We start from the raw sequence: 20,669 nt of genomic DNA, 5'->3' as shown, positions 1-20,669 counted from the left end.
ACTTGTGGAAAATGTGCCAATTTAATTGGCCTAGGACTCCATTTTAAAGTAATTATTTAGGTGTAAAGTAAAAAGCAAGTTTGGAGATAATGGGCTTAATGAGGCAACAATCACATTTGTTTTAAAGATTATGAATAACTGATATTGGTAGCATGGTGTCTAACCTTATAGAGGGCCATTAATTAAATTACAGTAACTATTGATTACACAAACATTTTATAGGTTGCACAGCAAATAATATTATTGACATCCCTGCAAAGCAGCCTGGGACTGCAGTTTCAAATGGCCTTTGCTCAAAACAAAATGTCAAGCAATACCGTTTTAATGGTTTAATAATAAGTAGGTTGTCTACTTCCTTAACTCTGTCCACTCAAGTCTCCATACATTTTTTTTTTTTTTTAAAGCGTGGGAAATTAATTCTAATTGATCTTTCACAGCGTTACAAATGCAAAGTAAAATAGGTAGCGTTAGAAAATGTCAAGCTCCCAGGGTTTTGTTTTTTTAAGTGACATTTTTATTCTCCCCCCAGTAATCTCAGATATGCAGTGAAGCAAAACATAACAGACAAGTACAAGTAAACCCTCCAGAGCAAGCTGACATTTATAAATGGCACGTCGGCACATTGTCCATATGTTTTGCTGAAACAGACTCTTCTCAGAGGGGCGTATCAGTGAAGGGATCGCTTAGACAAGGTTGGTCGTGGCTTCCCCTGTGGTAACACTTTCGTGTCTGCCTCTTCTTTTCCAGCATGCGTCAGAGTTGCTGGCTGTGGTGCGTTTGCCCTTCATCCACCCCAGTTACCTGTTAAACATTGTTGACAACGAGGAGTTGATAAAGTCTTCAGAGGCCTGTCGGGACCTGGTCAACGAAGCGAAGCGCTATCACATGCTGCCACACGCTCGGCAGGAGATGCAGACACCAAGGACTAGACCTCGGCTATCGGCAGGTAGGAGACCTTTCACCGAACCTGAGGGTTCAATCAATTCCTTGGAACCTGAAGGTTCGGGGCCTCGCATAGATTACTTAGTAACACACAGAAGCACAATTTTTAGGTGTAACCTTTCTAGCAGGATTAAACTCAGTGGCAATGTACTAGTTATATAAAAAAAATTATAATAATAAATAAAAAGTGTATATATATATATATATATATATATATATATATATATATATATATATATATATATATATATATAAATAAGTATAGAGGCACACACATACTCACTGGCTGTTGCTACTGTACAGTAAAAGGTTAATTGCATTGCAGTATTCAAACCTTCCTCTTACTTGGTCAAGTCTGAGCCTTTTCCTCCAAAAAAAAAAAAAAGATATATATATATATAATTATAAACCATATATAAAATTTGGCCTTTTTTATTATTATTTTTTTAACTTTAGACTTTGTTTTTAGATTTGACTAGTTTTTAAGTTGTTGGATTTAAGTAAAAACAGACACCATTCTTGTTAAAAAAAAAAAAAAAAAAAATTTTGAAACATATTTACATATTTGAAACATTACATATTGATACAATATTTTAAATTATATCAAATATTTAAACGCAATTTAGCATCTGTTTTATGAATCTTTCCATTCTAACTGTGTCTTATTTTCATTTTCTTGACAGTTCATTATTATAGTATAGATGGTGCACCAAAAAGAGACCTGTTTAATTCATAATCTAGTAAAAATTACAAGTTTTTTTTTTTTTTTTTTTAATAAAGCTGTTGCTTAATGATACTGGTTGAGAATATACAGTATTCAAAATTGATAGTAAAACATACTCTTTGTAACAAATTATAAGTCATGTCAAATAAAAAACATGCAGCTTGTCATGGCTAACAATTTCAAGTGTCCAAGATTTGCTACAAAAATAAATTCATATAACTGAAGTCCTTTCTTTGAAATCATGTTGCCATCCAGTTATATCCCTATGAACATTATGAAATATGTTAGTGCAGCGCACGCTGTCGGCCACATCAGCTTTAATTGCGGTCTTAGAGATCCAATTGACCATTTTGTGTACACTATAATATAGATTAAAAAGAAAAGAAGCAGGTCAGATAACTTTAAGCCCAGGATTTTGTTTTACAATATAGAGTTTGGGAAACCAGGCAGAACACAAATCTGGCATCCCAGAGAACAGAAACACACTGGTGCTGGGGTTACAAACCGAATCTTGACGGTTTTTTTAAAGGAAACACCTCTTGGAGGCATAGAAAATACAAAGAAGCACAGCACATCAAAAGAGATGAACATCAAGGCTAGCTTCGACCTGATAATCGAGAGAGAGGTACAGTAATATAGCGTCCTGCGCAAAGGGGAGCAGCTGTGTGGATCACTTTCAAGTGAAAATAAATGCAAAAGGGAAAGTCAGCCATAAAAACACAACACACTGAGGTCCTCAGTCACGGAGGCAGAAAAAACTTGCTATGACATCCCTGGTGACAGTGGGGGCAATCAGACACAACCTTAGAAAATATGTTCAGTTATTTTAACGTTTTAAAACGCTTTAACCTAAATGGTATTTTACATGTGCTAGCTGTCATGTGACACGGGAGGGGATGAATAATTCATAAACCTATACTAATCGATGTCTATACTCGTGGATAATTGCATCCAATCCAAAGTAATAAGGTTGTACTGATCCAGATAAGAGTTACTGGCCGGTCAAACAGGACCATCTCTGCCGCCATGTTGTTCTTGCTCCTTAACATCTCTTGGCTTTGTTATCAGTACCAAGTCTTTCTGTGTGATCATGGACTTCCTATATGCTGAATCTCTTCTATGTATCCTTGGATTATCTGCATCCCTGCTGTACCAATCACAAAATTCACTGCACCCCACTACTTGCCCGTTCACAATCCCTAAAAACATTTCTGTAGGCAAGGCCTTAAATGCTGGCATGCTTTCAGCGCCATTAAGTTACCCTGTTAAGTGCAATCCAAATCCGATTAACTCAGGCATCAGCGATGCCGTAGAGACAGAGTGACAGGGCTGAGCTGGCACAGTGTCTCGGCGCACTAATGCGCTGTGTCTTATTGTGTTGACCGTTTACAATATAGTGTCATGAGCTTGATTCCCAGCAGGAGAGTTAATCTCATGATATGGAATGCAGTGAGATTTCCTGCTCTCGGTCATGCTGGCTCGTGATGGTGTGTGTGAGGGGGGGTTGGGAGAGGGAGTATAGCGAATGCTATCATACCATGCTGCTTTTAACTAGGAGGCGGCCTGCTTTTCTCTTTGGGGTTCTGTCAGATAGTGGTGTTTTGCTGATGCCAACAGTGGGTATAAGGGGATAAAAAAAGGACAGAAAAATCTCTTAACCACCCATGCAGTATAATTATGTGATATGTGTCAACTCATTGGGGAGAGATGTAAGAATGCACTGCTACATAACACAACAGGCTGCTGAAGGTGCGACTTGCAACAGCACTGTTCCCAGCTCACACAGTACATAAGAGAACATTTCCCTGCCTTCATCTTGGTGAATGTTTGGCACCCTATACAAAATATTGTATTACTTGTATTGTAACACTTGAAATGTATTTGCTTACGATTGTAAGTCGCCCTGGATAAGGGCGTCTGCTAAGAAATAAATAAATAATAATAATAATAATAATAATAATAATAATAATACAGAAACTGAGTAGGCATAAAGTCTCTGATCAATAAAGTCTGCCTGATCAATAGACATGGTTTAACTCCTGCTACCCTACTTTTTAAGACCGTAAAGTTGAACTTAATTGCATATGTAGGGTGGAAACCATGGAACCAGATTCTCTATCTTGTGTGTACATGAGAACGAGCAACGGGGAAAAAATCAGCATAAATCATCTGATTTTATGGAACATATATGTTTATTTTAGAGAAAAGAAGATTGAAAGAGTAAAACAATATTTCCAAATTGAGCTGACATTTTGGTCCACAGTAAAAGTAAAGGGATCAAAGGACATTTAAACCTGTAAGAGCACATGTAAAGTGTGCAAATATATTTGTAAAGATAAATATTTGTCCCAGCTCTAATATATATATATATATCTAAATCAAATATATATATATATATATATATATATATATATATATATATATATATATATATATATATATATATATATATATATTTGATTTATATATATATATATATATATATATATATATATATATATATATATATATATAATGATGAAGTCCAATTTTGGATTATTAAAGGTTAACATTTTCATGTTTTACTGTACCTCAGGCATTTTCTCATTTTTTGACATGACTGGTCGTTTAAATTTTTGTCCTCCTGTGAGGAAGTGTTTTTTTTTTTTTATTATCATTTTGTTGTGGTTTTTTTCTGGAATAATTATCACCTGCCTTTCACATTAGAAAGTAAACCTTAGACACCATTGGCTCCTCTGACTACATTATTCATTGTGTTTATTGTTTCACTGCCAAAATACAATGTTTTGTTCTGAAGTCCCGGAGTGTCCTAATGTAATTTAAGAGTCCTGCTGGGCATCATAATCAGGGATCATCTGGTTAGAGCTGTGTGCTTTTTGATACTAAGTGGAATAATTTAAATTCAACAAAAAAAAAAAAAATCTGAATACCTCTTAGAATATTTGGGACAAACTGAGGTTGCATAATCGTGAGAAATGTCTGAGGTTATTTGAGAAATGTCTGAGGCTATTTGAGAAATGTCTGAGGCTATTTGAGAAATGTCTGAGGCTATTTGAGAAATGTCTGAGGTTATTTGAGAAATGTCTGAGGTTATTTGAGAAATGTCTGAGGCTATTTGAGAAATGTCTGAGGTTATTTGAGAAATGTCTGAGGCTATTTGAGAAATGTCTGAGGTTATTTGAGAAATGTCTGAGGCTATTTGAGAAATGTCTGAGGCTATTTGAGAAATGTCTGAGGTTATTTGAGAAATGTCTGAGGTTATTTGAGAAATGTCTGAGGCTATTTGAGAAATGTCTGAGGTTATTTGAGAAATGTCTGAGGTTATTTGAGAAATGTCTGAGGCTATTTGAGAAATGTCTGAGGCTATTTGAGAAATGTCTGATTTGAGTTCAGAATGCTTATTTGTTTCCATCTTCTGTGATGTTTTAACCAGTTTAATTGCCAGAATTTTTTTTTAATTTTTTTTTTTTAACTTTGTGTCCTGTGAAAACCCTAGTTGGAGACCCAAGTTAATGAAAAGTTATATTGTGACCGTATGGTATCTTTAACTAAAACGTTTAAGGTGGCAATAAACATGGTGGCTATAAAGTTACTTGGTAGCTGCAACTGGGGACAAAAACAATACATGATGGTCAAATGAGAATTAATGAAATGTGGATGATTGAGGCAAGCACTCCAGATAAGGTTTTGGGTCATTGAAATTTACTCTCCAGTTCAGACAGTTTGTGAATAAAATATATTTTGCAACATTACCTTCAAATCACAAGTACTTTCAATAAATACTGTAAATACATATGGCTTTCCTTATTTTCCACCTGAAAAAAAATCCAACAATGTATTTTTCGCAGCCCTTTAGTCCTGGCTTAATATTCATAATATTATAGTCCAGGAAGTTGCTACTCTAGAGTTGTAGTTCTCTACTGCATTCACAAGTCTTTCCACTACTACTAGGCTGTTATAGTTGTTTATTATTTATTTGCCTTGCTATAGCAACATAAGTCTATATTTATTATATAGATTTACCTTCCAAAAATTCAGTTGATAAATTGGTAGGTAAATTGGTAGGTTAGGTTGAGGGGGAGTAAGACGGTACTGAGAAATCTCTAGGAATCCGTTAATTTACCAGACACGAACAGATTCAACCGTTATTATTTGAAGACTCACCATGCAGCCACCCAAGAGCTACAGCGTTGGAGGACAACGCAGCTCTCGGGCAGCTTACAGGGAAGCCCGCAGCGCCAGGCCAGACTACAGGGGCCGCTGGTGCGCGGTGAGCCGAGGACACCCTGGCTGACCTAACCCTCCCTCCCCCCGGGCGACGCTCGGCCAATTGTGCGCCGCCCCCTGGGAGCTCCCGTCCACGGTCGGCTGTGGAATAGCCTGGACTCGAACTCGCGACGTCCAGACTATAGAGCGCATCCTGCACTCCACGTGGAGCACCTTTACTGGATGCGCCACTCGGGAGCCCCCATTGGTCACATGTTTTTGTCAATTCCCAGGCAGGCTACAATTAGCTGTCTTGGCATTTCTATGATTCATTCTCTAGCTACTGCATGCAGTACATTCACAATTAACCATTGAGACACCAGGAACCAACGAAGTACAAGAAGCTTGAAAACATGCAAACTCAAGGTTTGCAACAAAACTGCTAATCATATTCTTTAAGCATTACATTTTTTTATATCATACATAATTCATATTTTTTCAATGCGTGAAACACCCAGTACGCAGCTTACCTGGCGCGCTGGCTGAGCATTAGTCACAAGATTGTTTTATGGATTATTGGGATGAGTTTAATGAAATATTATTTCTCTCTCAATAGTTAATCAAAATGCATAAAATTAAATGTTTCAGTTTGTAAAAGGTGCAATACTACTTTAGTTAGAGGAAGTATTACTGTATCTGTTGACAGTATGGCTAGAGCTATATTTATTTGCATTTGACTTGTTTCAATGACCTATGATTTACTTTGTGAAAGAAAAAAAATGGTAGAACTCTTACCCAAAAGATGTGCACCACTAAAAAGCAGCCATTATTAAAATATTTTTGTTAGTTCTACTGTCAGCTTGAATTAGTTAATTAAAGGTTTCTTCCCACGCTCTTGTGCAGGTGTAGCAGAGGTGATCGTCCTGGTTGGAGGCCGGCAGATAATTGGAATGAACCAGCGAGCCCTGACCGTCGTCACATGTTTCAATCCACAGAACAACAAGTGGTACCCGCTGGCCAGCCTGCCCTTCTATGACCGCGAGTTCTTCAGTGTCATCTCCGCTGGGGACAATGTCTATCTGTCAGGTAAACCAGGCCACAGTGTCTTTATGTCACTCATGCACTTGCAACCCTCTTTGCTTCATTGATTTGAGGATCATTAATCATTTGGGGTGTGGTTGTGGTTGAGTGGTGAAACGTTTTTATTTTATTTGTTTTATATTTTATTAATATGTGCTCCAGTGTCTGGAGCACCAAGGTGCTTGTTGCCAACTAAAGAAAGACACAGATGATGGTAAAAGTGAAACCTTCACTAACAAAGTGAGGCGCTAGGATTGTAAACAGGTTTGAATAATACCCAACATAAAGCATTTCAGATGACCACTTCATTTGTTTAGTTATGGAAACACTTGCAGTAATCCTTCACTTTGACCTATCTTCACACTGTCAAAACCTCTATCTCAGAGACCATTTGAAGCACCTATAAAAGACCTTAACATTGACCTGCGTATTGAGAAGAGTAATCCATATTTATCCCAAAACATGACAGGCTTTTTGTAGAAGATCTGCTCTCTTCGTTGCTTATTTCTGTGCTGTCTCTCTCTGCTCCAGGTGGAATGGAGTCTGGTGTCACTGTCTCGGATGTCTGGTGCTACATGTCGCTACTTGATAACTGGAACCTTGTGTCTCGGATGACAGTCCCCCGCTGCCGACACAACAGCCTGGTGTACGATGGAAAGCTCTACACCATCGGGGGACTGGGTGTAGCTGGAAACCTTGATCATGTTGAAAGGTACAGTAAACTGTTCACTTCAGAAGAAATATCCATTACACCATTTTTATTTGGGAAGCTTTTAGTGCATGCATGCTTGCATCCAAAGAGGCTTTGTCAGGAGCCAGGCTTTAAGAACTGCTGGGGGATAGCAGACAGAAGCTCAGTTTTATGTCTCATCTGCTTATTGATTTAACGCTTTTCCGATGTCTGTGTCTTGTCCTGCCCTCACCAGACGCACATCCGATCACATGTAGAACAATTAGTATTTGTTTTCAAGGATGAGAGACACAATGATTGATTTTAGTTAGCTGTGCTGGTTCTATTATGGAGTCTATCAAATGGTTAGATAATTAATTTGTGATGTGCTTACATATTTCTTAATTATGTAAAGTGTCTCTTGATCTGTATTGGAACATGTTTTTCATGCTTTAGTCATTCACCAATTATTATTATTATTATTTTGTAACCTCAAAGCTTCCTCTTTCCATGGCTGCTGGCATGGTTGCCCTTTGCAACCTTTTTTTTCCCCGCTTCTTATTTCAGCAGTTCTTATCCATCTTCCTTTGTTTCATGCTTACAACCATGAAATCACTCAGGATTATGTTTTCAATCAGTTCCTTTCTCAAGGCTCAGCTTGTGTTGTCTGGAAACTCATCTGTAACTCCAGTTTACAAATCTTAGGGAGTGCAGGCTGTAGCAGAGTATTATTCATATTTTATGATGACACCTTACATAAGTTGCAGGAGAAAAAAAAAAGTTATTTCATTTACTCACTACTTCTCTTACATTTACGCACAACTAATACTGAATTTAAGACATTCGTCCAATATTCATTAGCCATTGTAACAAAATCCAAATAGAAGAGGTCAAACACTACACAGTAGTACAGTAACAAGCATGTTTTCAGTTTGTATTTCTAAACAGTATAGATTTTAAGTATTTAAATAATAACCAAGATATATAGTATGGCATGGAATGCCTCAATTAATTGGGCCTGTGGCTTCTGGAAAATGTTTGTGAGGTTTTTAGGTTATGTACTTTTAAATTTGTCAAGGGCATATTATCCTTAGCTCTGCTAGCCCAGTTCAGCTTTTATGTTCAGGGACAGCTTTTCAGAAAACCAATTTATCTGGTGTTCCCTGGAGGCCCAGTCCTTGGCCACAAGTTATTTAGGATATTTATAAAAAACTAAAAAAAAGAGAGAATAAAAATCCTTCAGGGTGGAATTTACTAAATGGTGTTGGTGATCAAAGTTGATTGATTAATTAATTGATTGATTATTTATTTTTTTTTAATTTTTTTTCATGCTTCTAATTAAAATTCACCTTTGCAGATGAACACATTCAACACACAGCTAGACATAAATAAAAGAATTGTGTCATACGCTTATTCTGTTACCCTTTGTACACTAGAATGGATAGGTGGACACTCCATGTTTCATTTTATATGTATTAAAATGGTTGTATTTTGCAACTCTTCTGTATAACCATGCTGTTATTTTGAGTTATTGAAGAGACTCTTATTTTGTAACTAGACTGGGAGTGGGACAAGGGGCTTCATTTTAGAACAGCTGAGAAACCTGAAATTTTCTAAAGACATATTAGCTGGATTTACAGACTAGTTGTGTGCGTAACTGAATACTGTAACAGCAAAGACTTGTAATGGGCCGTGTAACAGGAGCCTTCCCTGTTTATTATTCATAACTATGAAACATTCAGCTGCTCCAAATTCTTTGTTTATTGACATTTCAGTAAAAAAAAAAAAAAAAGTTTTTCCAGTACTGTTAGATTTAATTAAAGAACGCCCGAGTAGATGCGCTTGCAGTTGTCAGTTAATTACAGGAAACACCAGCAGGATTTAAATCAAGGTAATTAGCTCATTGTAACATACAGTCTTGCATTGTGTTTAATTCAGTATCAGCATTTTAATTTTACACAGTATGTTTCTCATTTCATTCGCTTCTCCCTTCCATTACGCTTCATTATTACTTGGTTCTCGCTATACTTTTCCTCCAGGTCCACTGTACTGCTTGCTGTTTACAGTGCAGCAGGAGCACAATATTCACACAAAGCAAATGTTTCCGTTTACGGGAAGACAGACATACTGTTTTTTTCGTGAATCTTCAAATTCAAAAACATTTGCTCAGTGCTTGTCAGAATAAGGAAAGTGTGTGTGGGAACTTTTTGACCAATTAGAAATTACAGTAATATCAACGATTTAGGTAGTACAAAACAATTGCCCAATAGTGTGCAGAAAATCAGTAGATATCCAATAATCTTACCTTGAAACTGAAATGATATACTGTTCCATTTTTTGGTTGATAGTCCATACTTACAGCTGTAACAGATCTATTAGAGTCCCTGATCTGAATTCACATATTGGAACACTATAGAGTCTACTCCCTGCTGGGCGAATCCTGTGTTCTACATTTGATTACAGAAGTATATAACCAGGCTACCTACTGTGCAAATGTGGATTGTGATTTTCTTCTTCTTTTTTTTTTTTTTTTTTTCTTCCTCCAGATGCATTTTTTTTTGTGTTGCCTTCTGAATTAAACTGACAGTGTAATAGTAAGTGCATCAGCAAAGCCATTACAAGATGTCAAGCAAATCTAATTATCTTTATTCTTGACAAGATTCAGAATAGCAACAGCAACACCCTGGCTTTACCTCTTTCTGTTCTCGTACCAAGTTGACCACAAACCGTATATTATCAAACCATTTATTATCAAACCGTATATTATAGTTGGTCTCTTAGCATATCCACAGGGTGCCTTCCTCACTAAGCTTCAATCTGACACATTGCAAAAAAAATAAATAAAGAAAATGGATTGCACGGTTCTAATACCAATACATATTATCCATATATTGTATGCTAAATATTTAAATACAATTTTCTTAACACCCACATAGCCCAAAATGCTTACCACTGAAACCAGTTTTATTTTTTACGTGGTTCTCTGTCGTCACATGTGACAGCCACAAAGTTGTGGAGGAGCAGGACAGACAGAAGCTATGTGAGTAATGATAAAAAAGCTCGACCTGACAGCTCTTGTGTCTTTGCTGTGTCAGTAACAGTAATAGGCTGATGACCTATTGCTTGTGATATGCTGTCCCTTTTAACTTTATAGAACTCTAATTAGTTTGCAAAGTAAGATATTTGTTCAAAGAAGGTTGGGAGTAGAGTACATTTAACTTTATAGTGTTATAGGGTTCTATTGAAAACCATACACATTCTCTGTCTATTCGGGTCTAGCTGTTTGCGTTACAATTATTTCAACAGGCTTACCATGTAAGTGAACTAGATAACTAGCTCATCTGGTTAACCTACCTGTTTTGTAACCACTTAACTACAGTGTAATCTGCTGTGATGGCAAGTGAGATTTTGGGGGGGGGGGGGGGTTAAGGTATGACATCAGGGAAAAACTACATTACGAGCCTTAATAGTAGCAAAAGGTCTACTGTGAAGTAGTTAATTACAATAATGTGTTTGGCTTGAACACTGTTTGTTTGTTAACATTACTTACTAAATGGTGTGCATAACCGAGTGAATATTGCATTAATGATGTTTCAAAGTACCTCTACTGAGGTCTCATGTAATTAAACAAAAAAACCAAACATCACAGATCTGAAACGGAGCTGGTAGGTGAAGCACCTCCTTTCTCAACAGCAGCCCTTTTTTTTACAAATTCAGAATTGGGGTGGAGGTGGAGGTGGGGGTTGGGTATGCAGCACAGTGCTAAATTGGTTTTTACAGTAATCGTTATCTGATTTCATTAAGCTATTGACCATAAAGATGTACCGTTAATAAACCGTGGAAAAAGAATAATTTTCAACAGTCAGGGTTTCGCCTAGATGTAATTGTACTTTACTGTGGCAGGATGACAGAATAGCTTCTGAGAAATTGATTTAAATATCAGATTTTTTTATTTTTTTTTACAAAAAATGCAAAACACATACATATTCATGCATCTTTTATGTACTCTGCCTAGATGTGTAATTCAGGCATTGCTTGTTTTCAGGTTGTAGTTTCATATGATAATTCCTTTATTGCAGGTATGATACCATCACTAACCTATGGGAGACTGTGTCGCCCCTCCCTAAGCCAGTGCACGCTGCAGCTGCCACAGTGTGTGGAGGAAAAATCTATGTGTTTGGTGGGGTGAACGATGCAGGAAGACCTGCAGGAGTTTTGCAGTCATATGTCCCTCAGACCAACACCTGGAGTTTCATAGAGTCTCCCATGATAGGTAAGTTGTTTTTGAAATCCCTGTTTGAGTTTCTGTCTTTTGACCTTTATAGAATGTGTGGCACTGTCAATCAGCCAATGTGTACATTACTGTTTACTGTGAAGTGTCAGACTTGCATTCAGGTGTGAGAAGTCCCCATTTGAATAGTCGATTTGTGATGAAAACAGAGAAGCCCAGCTTAATGAGAGAATAGTCTTGGAATCTCCCACGTGATTTGTCTATTAGAACAAAAAATACATTACTCTGTTGCCCAATCCGCGCTGTCTATCAGAGCTTTAGGTGTTGGATTAGCTATAATAATGGACATTCAGAAAGTGGATAACTAAATGTATTGGTGCCATTGCCATAGGGAATAGAATACCATGTCTACAGTTATTGCTTTCCTAGTATGGCTTGTCCCTTGTGTCTGCATTGGTGTGGGAGGTATTTTATTTAATTAAGTCAACCAAATTAAGATACATGAGGTAACATTTGAGATATAAAAAGAAAGTCCCACGTTATTATCAGCAGTTCTCTGACAGCACATGAGCTATTAATTCTTTGCATGACATTGATCAGTTAAACAAAACAATCCCTGTGAGAGACCATCTCTGAGAGGACGCACAATCCGAAATATTTTAAGCCAGGGTCAATTGTTAAAATCCTGTCCCTTTTAAAATGCACTTATATAATGATCCTGCTTGTCAGGAGACCTCCAGGTTGCAATTCATGCGGGGTACTTCATCGTGAAACTCGTTTCAAAGCAATTAAATGTGCAAATCATACGCTAGTGTGTTGCTGCATATGGAGCTGAGAAATAAAACAGAAGTTAATGTTATTATCGCGTGGCCTACATGAAATTCATCCACAGGTTGTCAGTGAAATCTAGAAGGCCATACACACCAGTCTGTTTCATGTGAATCATTCTGTTCAATGCACGCCTCCAGCCTCATTAGGAGCCTGTATAGGATGAAGAACATCTGTGTATGTGGGTAATAATCGACAATAGTGGCAGTGAATCAATGTATGTGTTATGAGTGCCGAGACAACCCGTACACAGAGGCTTGTGGTCCCATCACTCTATTATATACTGTTTTGTTGTTAATATACTATTTAAAAAAAAAATAATAATATAAATATTGTTTTTTATTAATGACCAACCTTTTAATTTGTCTGTTGTGGTTTTCATTGTATCAAGGCTGGCCATTTAATTGTAATGTCCAAATTATGTGTTAATCTTTATTTATTTATTTATTTATTTTTATTTTTTCAATCCAAGTCCTGATACATTTCATTGTAAAAATGACAAAAATAAATAAATGAAAAAACCTAAAGAATAATAAAATATACTTAAAAAATAGTACGAGAATGGGCGTATTCTGTCAGTTAGAGTTACTATGTGATAACTCTGAGTGTCGCATCTCATTTACAAAAGTACTCTGGCAAGTAATTACCACTATCATACACTACATATCAATATGATACAATATTATGTAAAATAATGACAATGGGATATTTGGAACATAATTAAATGCCATGAACAATAAAATTATAGCAATCAAATGAAATCAACATTCTAATAAATTATCTAAACAAAGGCATACCATGTGTCTATCAAGACCCAGCATTTTTTCCTTGAATTAACTGTTCAGCCCAAGTCTGGCACCAGTAATTATAGACAGCATTTTGATCTCAGATAAGACAATCAGAGAAGCATTCTGGCAGTGCATTGAAATGTAAAATATCATGAGAATTAAGCAATTTGCAATTTTAATAGAAGTAAACAAAAAGATGTACTCTTTTATGTATTCAAATTACAACAATAATCCTTTCTATTTGATACAAATACATTCCTGCTCTTTTAATGCGTCTGCTTTTGTTTTAAAAGACACCCTCTTTTACTCATGTTCTGTCAAACCACCTTGGGCAGTATCTGTTTCTGTTGTAATAAGATTCAGAAATAAGCAGTCCGGGCATATTTTGCAAAGCCACATTAATGTGTTACATAAATAAGTAGTGTCTAATCTTGTTGATGTTATGAGGTTTCCCCTTCAGTAAAAGCACAGCTTTATGCCTTTCTTCCGTTTTTTACTTGATTTTTTTTGCACTCACTTCCTCCTGTTTTTCTTTCTCCATTTGTATTTATCCACAAACACCTAGAAATATCATTGACCTGTTTGCTTAAGGGTTACATTATTATATGTGTGTGAGCTTGACAGTCCCATATAGTACTGTATTTAACTTGTGACCGACTTGGTGGATTGATTTGAAAATTATGCCTTGATATTTTATGGGCATAGTCATTTGCAAGCACATTCGTTTTCAAATATATTGACTAGCCATAGCTGAAGTATGTGCCACCATTTACTCTGTATTATTGATAGGGTGTTGTGTGCACTAGGTTCACGTCATTTTACACATTTAAAACAAAACAAAAAATAACGATACACATGGGAGTTTGAATATTAATACACATGGACTGCATTTCCAGTTCTGCCTGTGTAAATACATACAGGTATGTATCCCAGAAGGAGGGAGCCCAGCCGTTAAGCTGTCAGTTACATAATCAAAATAAGCCCTCACTTTCCCCCGCCTGTAATTATTTCTATCAGACTGAATGTGCAGAGCCAGCTTGGGGAGGAATAGTGATTCTGCAGAGGGAACGACACAAAGACAATTGAAAGCTGAGCTCCTATCTCCACTTTGCACTAGCGGCACAGAGAATTGACTGGTAATTATACACCGTGTCTGTGTGTCCCATTAGAGCCAAAGGTGGAAGTTTGAAAGGGAGATAATTAACTGTATCAGTTCCATTGCAATTGGGTTTCAGCACTTTACCTCCACTGCAGTCTTGATTAGATGTATATTTACCAGTGGATGAAAGTCAATTAATTTGGCTCGCCTGATTTAAAATGGGATTTTTTGGTACCGGACTTGGATTACTGAATTAATAATTTTAATACAGACAGTAAGATTATTCTCAGTGTCATGAACTTCTTCATGACTTTGAGAATAACTCCAGATGCAAAAATGAATGTGCATTCCAGGTACCAGATTTTGAAATTATTGTAATTGGTATTCTTACCCCTGAAACTGGTATAAAACAATATTTGGGAATAAGTCAATACATTTATAACATTTGCATTAACCCTTTAGGCTCCTGTGTTCTAGATTAGTCATATTCAGTAAAGCAACACAGACACAAGTTGTTTTTTTTACATTTTATTTTTGTATGAATAACAAAAACAATATATATATATATATATATATATATATATATATATAGTTAGCAAAATGTATACACTATAAAATAAACGTTTTATATACATAACAGAAATACTAAATTTATGTACAAAATTACGATCACAATATACCATATAAGGAATAAAAAATAAAAAATAAATTATGTAAATGGTAAAACATTCATATGTCATTTTTATGAACAAATGAACACGTATGAAAAAAATGCAAACATTTTTGGTATGAAATCAAATTCCACTAACAATACATACTTCGTACAACAGGTCAGCAACATTTCTGGAGCAAAATAGATTTTATGTGTGTGATTCGCCAAATATTTTGGTCGCAAATATTTATGGCTTCACAGTATTTTGTCACAGCACTGTAAAATATACTCCAAGTACTGTCGCTGCTTTCGTAATTTTCCGAACACGGCTCAAACTCTTCATCGCTCCCGTTCTCAGAATCGATGTACGCTGCCAGATTTTTTTTACAATTAAATAACAATATGAAATAAAGGTAAATAATCAAAACTGATCAAAAAAAAATAATAATCAAATGAAATACTATGTATATCTCCAACTCTTCTCAATGTCTTCACAGACAGATAGGGGATTTTTGCACGGAACACAATTGGATAATAGTCACCTGATGATTTCGATCTCTCCTTCCCAACTTCAAAACACATATCACATTACTAACACTGTCTTAGGGCATACATACAAAGAAATCAGATTGGGGGAAAAAAAACATAGAATAGACAGCAAACCTTGACATGCGCAGGTATGGCATGGTACTGCAAGTGCTCTTTCATGTGATGTACATGCATACATCCTGGAGCTGAATGGTTAAAGCACTCTCCATTGGGCATTCAATAGAATTTGGTAGGCTGACCTAATAAAATTGTTGATATAGGAATTCAGGGTTAATGTTGCCTTCTGGGAAGTGAGTCTGTGGCTTTATATGAATACTGTAGGTCTCAGTTTGGCTTATGGGAAATCTCAAGAACTGCCCTTACTCATACTGTATGTGGTACAATTCCCTAGTGCACACATGCTCACTAACCTACTTTATAAAAAGCATGAGTCAGACCTTTATTTTATCACTGGTATAAGCTACAGTTAGGCAGACAATGTATTGATTTATTGATTTTTTTATTGATTTTTTTAAACAATGAACAACTGTACCAGGCACTTTGAAAGGATAATAAACAAAATGAATAATCAAAATCAAACTTGATTTATCATGCAGATGGCTAATTAACAAAGGGAGTGAGGCAGTGTGGCAGGGCTTCCAGGTATGTGTGAGTGTGTGTGTGTGTGGAATATTGGGTGGCAGGGAGGGAGTTCCCTGCAAAAACACGCATGGGAATGTCGCTGGAGCCATCCAATTGAATACATGTTTAAATGATTAATTAAGGCTCCAGCCACAGGTGTATAGATAAGGTGATCACGGTTGGAAGGTCGGAAGGTTAGTGTTCCGTGTTCCTTGCTGTTCTGTATGTTTGTTTATTTTCATGATTTTTGTGATTCATGAACCTTTTGTGCCCTATTTTGACCAGTGTGGTTTTGTTAATGTTTGCACCATTTGTTTTTGTTTATTTGTTTAATAAAAGGCACATTAGCGCATTCAAAGTTGCAGCTTCTGTCTCTGGGTCTACCTCCTGATATTCACCAGCCTGGGCTGTGACGTCATCCTGTCACAGGGATTTAAACTTGAATTCTTGCTTACAAAATTATCAAGTTTAAAGGGTATATAAGGACCTTTTTATTTTATTGTGTTATATGTTCCCATGTGTTGCTACAACTGTTTAAGTAAGGTGTATGTATTGTTTTAATTATTATTTTTTTACATCTTGACCACGTTTTTCACTTTTAAATTGCAGTGCTCTCTGGCTGTTTCTGTTACAGCTCCAAGATGGCCTCTCACGTATTTCTCAGAACTACATTTCTCACTATCCTCCTGCTCACTGGTAAATCCATCTCAGTTACATATGTTTGCAGGAGGGTGATGGGAAATGTAGTTCTGAGAGGTCCATGCAGGTCCATGTGAAGCCATCTTGGAGGCAGTGGAATGCAATTTAAAAGTTTAAAAAAGTGGTCAAAATGTAAAAATAATAATTAAAACAATACACACACCTTACTTAAACAGTTATAGCAACACATGGGAACATGTAACACAATCAAATAAAAAACTTAGCAAAAACTTGTCTCTCCATTTAAATCAAAGAAATATTACATTTATTTAAATGAACAGTTTGATACCCTAGATTACAATTTGGAAATGACTTGAGTCCTGTTTTGTAACAAGGGAACTTTGATAACATGGAGAGATTTAGGCTGTTTAATACAGTCAGCACTTGGATACACATTGGTCGCATTTTACCATCCTTGTATTAAGAATAAAATCAATATTCATTTTAAATAATATGTAACAAATGAATGCATCACCAGTTTTCTGATACAAAGCCCATCTCCTCAATATTACAATTTATTTGATTATCCGTCACAGCCCGCTTTTTTTTCTGTCTCTTGTGTTATTATTTCACATGCGCAAATCAGTCTGTCTTTATTGTTCAGTTACACAGCGCTTCCTCCAGTTTCACCTGACGATAATGCAGCGAAAACAAAGCGAACGAGAACAGCGATTCCATCTGCGGTAGTGTAAAACAGTTAATCATTATAGTTTTAGATACTGTGAAGTATTTAAAAAGAAAAAAAAAATCTGTGATGTTTAGTTGCTTTTGTGCATTTTCATTTGCAAGTGAACTGTGACATTAGGACCTTATCGAGCAGCATTATATTTCTTCAATTTTGAATACTGACTTGGATACTGTTTTAATTCTGGATACTGTTGGGTTTTTTTTCTGAATCTTGTTAAATTGCATTGCGTTTTACATTTTACGCCATTCTGTGCATGGGTAACATTTTGATTTAATTTTGCTGTTAATGGGGAATTCTACATCATATTGCTACAATACATACTGTATTTAAAAGTATGTACTGTATTAGTCCACGTGTCCACAGTCGTCTCTTTTGGCGAGTGATATTTTCAAAATCATATCTTTCTCAATTAAAATACTTCTGTTGAAACTACAATACTATACCAACAAAACCAACTACAGTACAACTAAATGGAAACCTGCTTTATTTTAAAACACAGTCCTTTCAGCTATGTATTTTTGACATTGTATCTTTTTTGTGTTCCCTGAAAAATGGACAAGGGTTGGAACAGGAAAAAATGAAATAATCAGATAAGCGTCACACTCTTAACCGTTACTGAAGTCAATGTTTTATCAGGTCAGATATGCGAGTGTTGACTATAATGCAGTGCCTATATAATTAAATTAGGTGCCAAATATCATCTTGTTCATTTCTGTGGCTTTTTGACTCTCCAGGTTGCAAATCAGAATGGCTTTGTGAATCAAGCCAACTTCATAGCTTTGATGCTCTTTGTCATCATGCAACAGTAAACTGCTGACTTTGACAATTGGGGAGCTACTGATTTGCAGCATGGTATAGGCAAGAAAGGAGGTAATAATAAAAGCAATATAGATTCATACTGTACAATGGGGGAAATGTACCTCAGATTATGAATCCTTTGTAATGCTTGTGAGCATTTTTTTTTTAATTATGAATGTGCATTAAGCTATGATCTGAACTACTAAAACTAAAACCAACCAAAATTCTCTATCGATGTGCCTTGATTGATACTCCGTATTTAAAAACATGGCTGAGAAATGTAATCTGAGAAAGACTGTCAAGAAAGACAAGATATTGTAGACAAACTATAGGGATTTATTTAGTTTGCTGCTCTGGTTAGTGGGATGAAAGATACAGCAGCATCCTGGGGGGAAATGGCACTAAACTAAATGAGTGTGTTTTTTGCTTTGACAGATAACAAGTATGCACCCGCTGTTACCCTCAATGGATTCATCTTCATCCTTGGAGGAGCTTATGCCAGAGCCACCACCATCTATGATCCAGACAAAGGAAATATCAAAGCAGGCCCCAACATGAACCACTCCAGGCAGTTCTGCAGGTAAAAATGCAGGTGGAACGAGAGCTTTAGAATCTGCAGGGGTGCACTGTGACTAGTCCAAGAACAGTCAGAAGTGTAATGTAAAAATGGACAGCAATGTCTATGACATTTCCACTAAGCAGCTCATATTTGGTTGGTGGTCTACGTGAATTTGTAAGTAAAAGAAATGCAGTATAGCAACAAATATGTCAGTAACCCCCACCACCATTATCATGGCTATAAATTCATAATTAGTGATCAGTATGATAAAAAGTTAATGGCCCTGGCATGTATCAACAGTATGTACACAATAGTAAAGAATAAGAATTACCAGGTTTTGTGACAGTTTGATAAGCGCTTATCCAGTAATATGAAAAAGAAATTAAGTGCAACAGACATCCTACCCCTAAATCTCCAGAATTACTACTCAAAATATTAAATAATCAGTTAGATTGTCTGTGAAGTGTGACATTCATATGCATGTACAATCACCTGCTCTATATCCCAGGAGAAAAGTCTTTTAACTGCAAATTATATAGCTATGTTTTGAATTTTGAAGTAATTGGTACACCTTTGTATTTATTTATTTATTTATTTCATCTGCTGTGAGCATCTTCCTTTACATTAACTGAGACCTGCATGTTAGCAGGACTAGACCAGTAATTGAAAAAAATAACAATTTGAACTTTCTTCTAATACTCTCTACAACTTTCATTATAGTCCCTTCTCCTTTAAAATTGGATTTGCTATGAGCTACTTTATCAACATCCAGTTCACTAGGTGGCTTTAGTGAAGTTAAGCTCTGCAGCTGCTCTGCTAAGCAGCTAATTTACTTGTCTGCTCTACTCTGTATTGCTGTGTACATCACTTTGTTTCAGAGTTGTCGAAGCCTAAGTTTATAATTGATTGAATCTTGCCAAATCTGATCCTCTAACTAAAGCTGTGTGAGTATACTGTAGGACACAAGGGTAAAATCAGGGCTTATCTGAAAAAAACTTTGCAAGTACAGTACATGATTATTTAGTTTTTACTTTCTTATCAGTTGCACTTAACCCAAATATGCCTGAATTGTAATTCCAAGTGACCTATATGTAGGACAATAGGCGTGTAGCTATCTTTTAGAGGGCTTGAAACCTTTATATTTCAATGAGTAGAACTCTTTCCATCAAATTAAATTGCATTACTTAACAAAATAGGTATATTCACGAGGTGCGAGACAATGAATTATTATAACTTGTTTGTCGCTTTTTTATTTTTTCACCTAGTGCTGTAGTTCTAGATGGCAAGATCCACGCCACGGGAGGAATCGTCAGCAGTGAAGGCCCAGCGCTGGGGAACATGGAAACATTCGACCCTTGTACGAACGTCTGGACACTCTTGCAAAACATGCCTTGCCCTCTATTCAGACATGGCTGCGTAGTTATTAAAAAATACATCCAGAGTGGTTGACAGTACAGCACATAATGATCTCTTGTAGCAGTTTGTATGTTTAAAAAAAAAAAAAAAAAAAAAAAAAAAAAAAAAAAAAGAATAAA

General features: G+C 36.2%; 1 protein-coding gene across 4 annotated transcripts in view; it reads left to right on the top strand.

The window, feature by feature from the left end:
• The window catches only part of LOC117411120 (kelch-like protein 29), a 151,667-nt gene extending 130,998 nt beyond the window's left edge, over positions 1-20,669 (top strand). For all 4 annotated transcript variants that reach the window (XM_034921645.2, XM_059025710.1, XM_059025712.1 and 1 more), the window contains 6 exons: positions 748-946; positions 6,776-6,958; positions 7,484-7,664; positions 11,702-11,895; positions 19,011-19,155; positions 20,400-20,669. In XM_034921645.2, coding sequence (XP_034777536.2) covers positions 748-946; positions 6,776-6,958; positions 7,484-7,664; positions 11,702-11,895; positions 19,011-19,155; positions 20,400-20,583 — 1,086 coding nt within the window. In that variant the 3' untranslated portion in view covers positions 20,584-20,669. The remainder of the gene's footprint in view (positions 1-747; positions 947-6,775; positions 6,959-7,483; positions 7,665-11,701; positions 11,896-19,010; positions 19,156-20,399) is intronic.

The sequence above is a fragment of the Acipenser ruthenus genome, chromosome 6, assembly GCF_902713425.1.
Source record: "Acipenser ruthenus chromosome 6, fAciRut3.2 maternal haplotype, whole genome shotgun sequence".
Lineage (NCBI taxonomy): Eukaryota > Metazoa > Chordata > Actinopteri > Acipenseriformes > Acipenseridae > Acipenser > Acipenser ruthenus.
The sequence above is the reverse complement of the archived record's forward strand: the minus strand, read 5'-3'. Positions and strand labels throughout refer to the sequence as shown.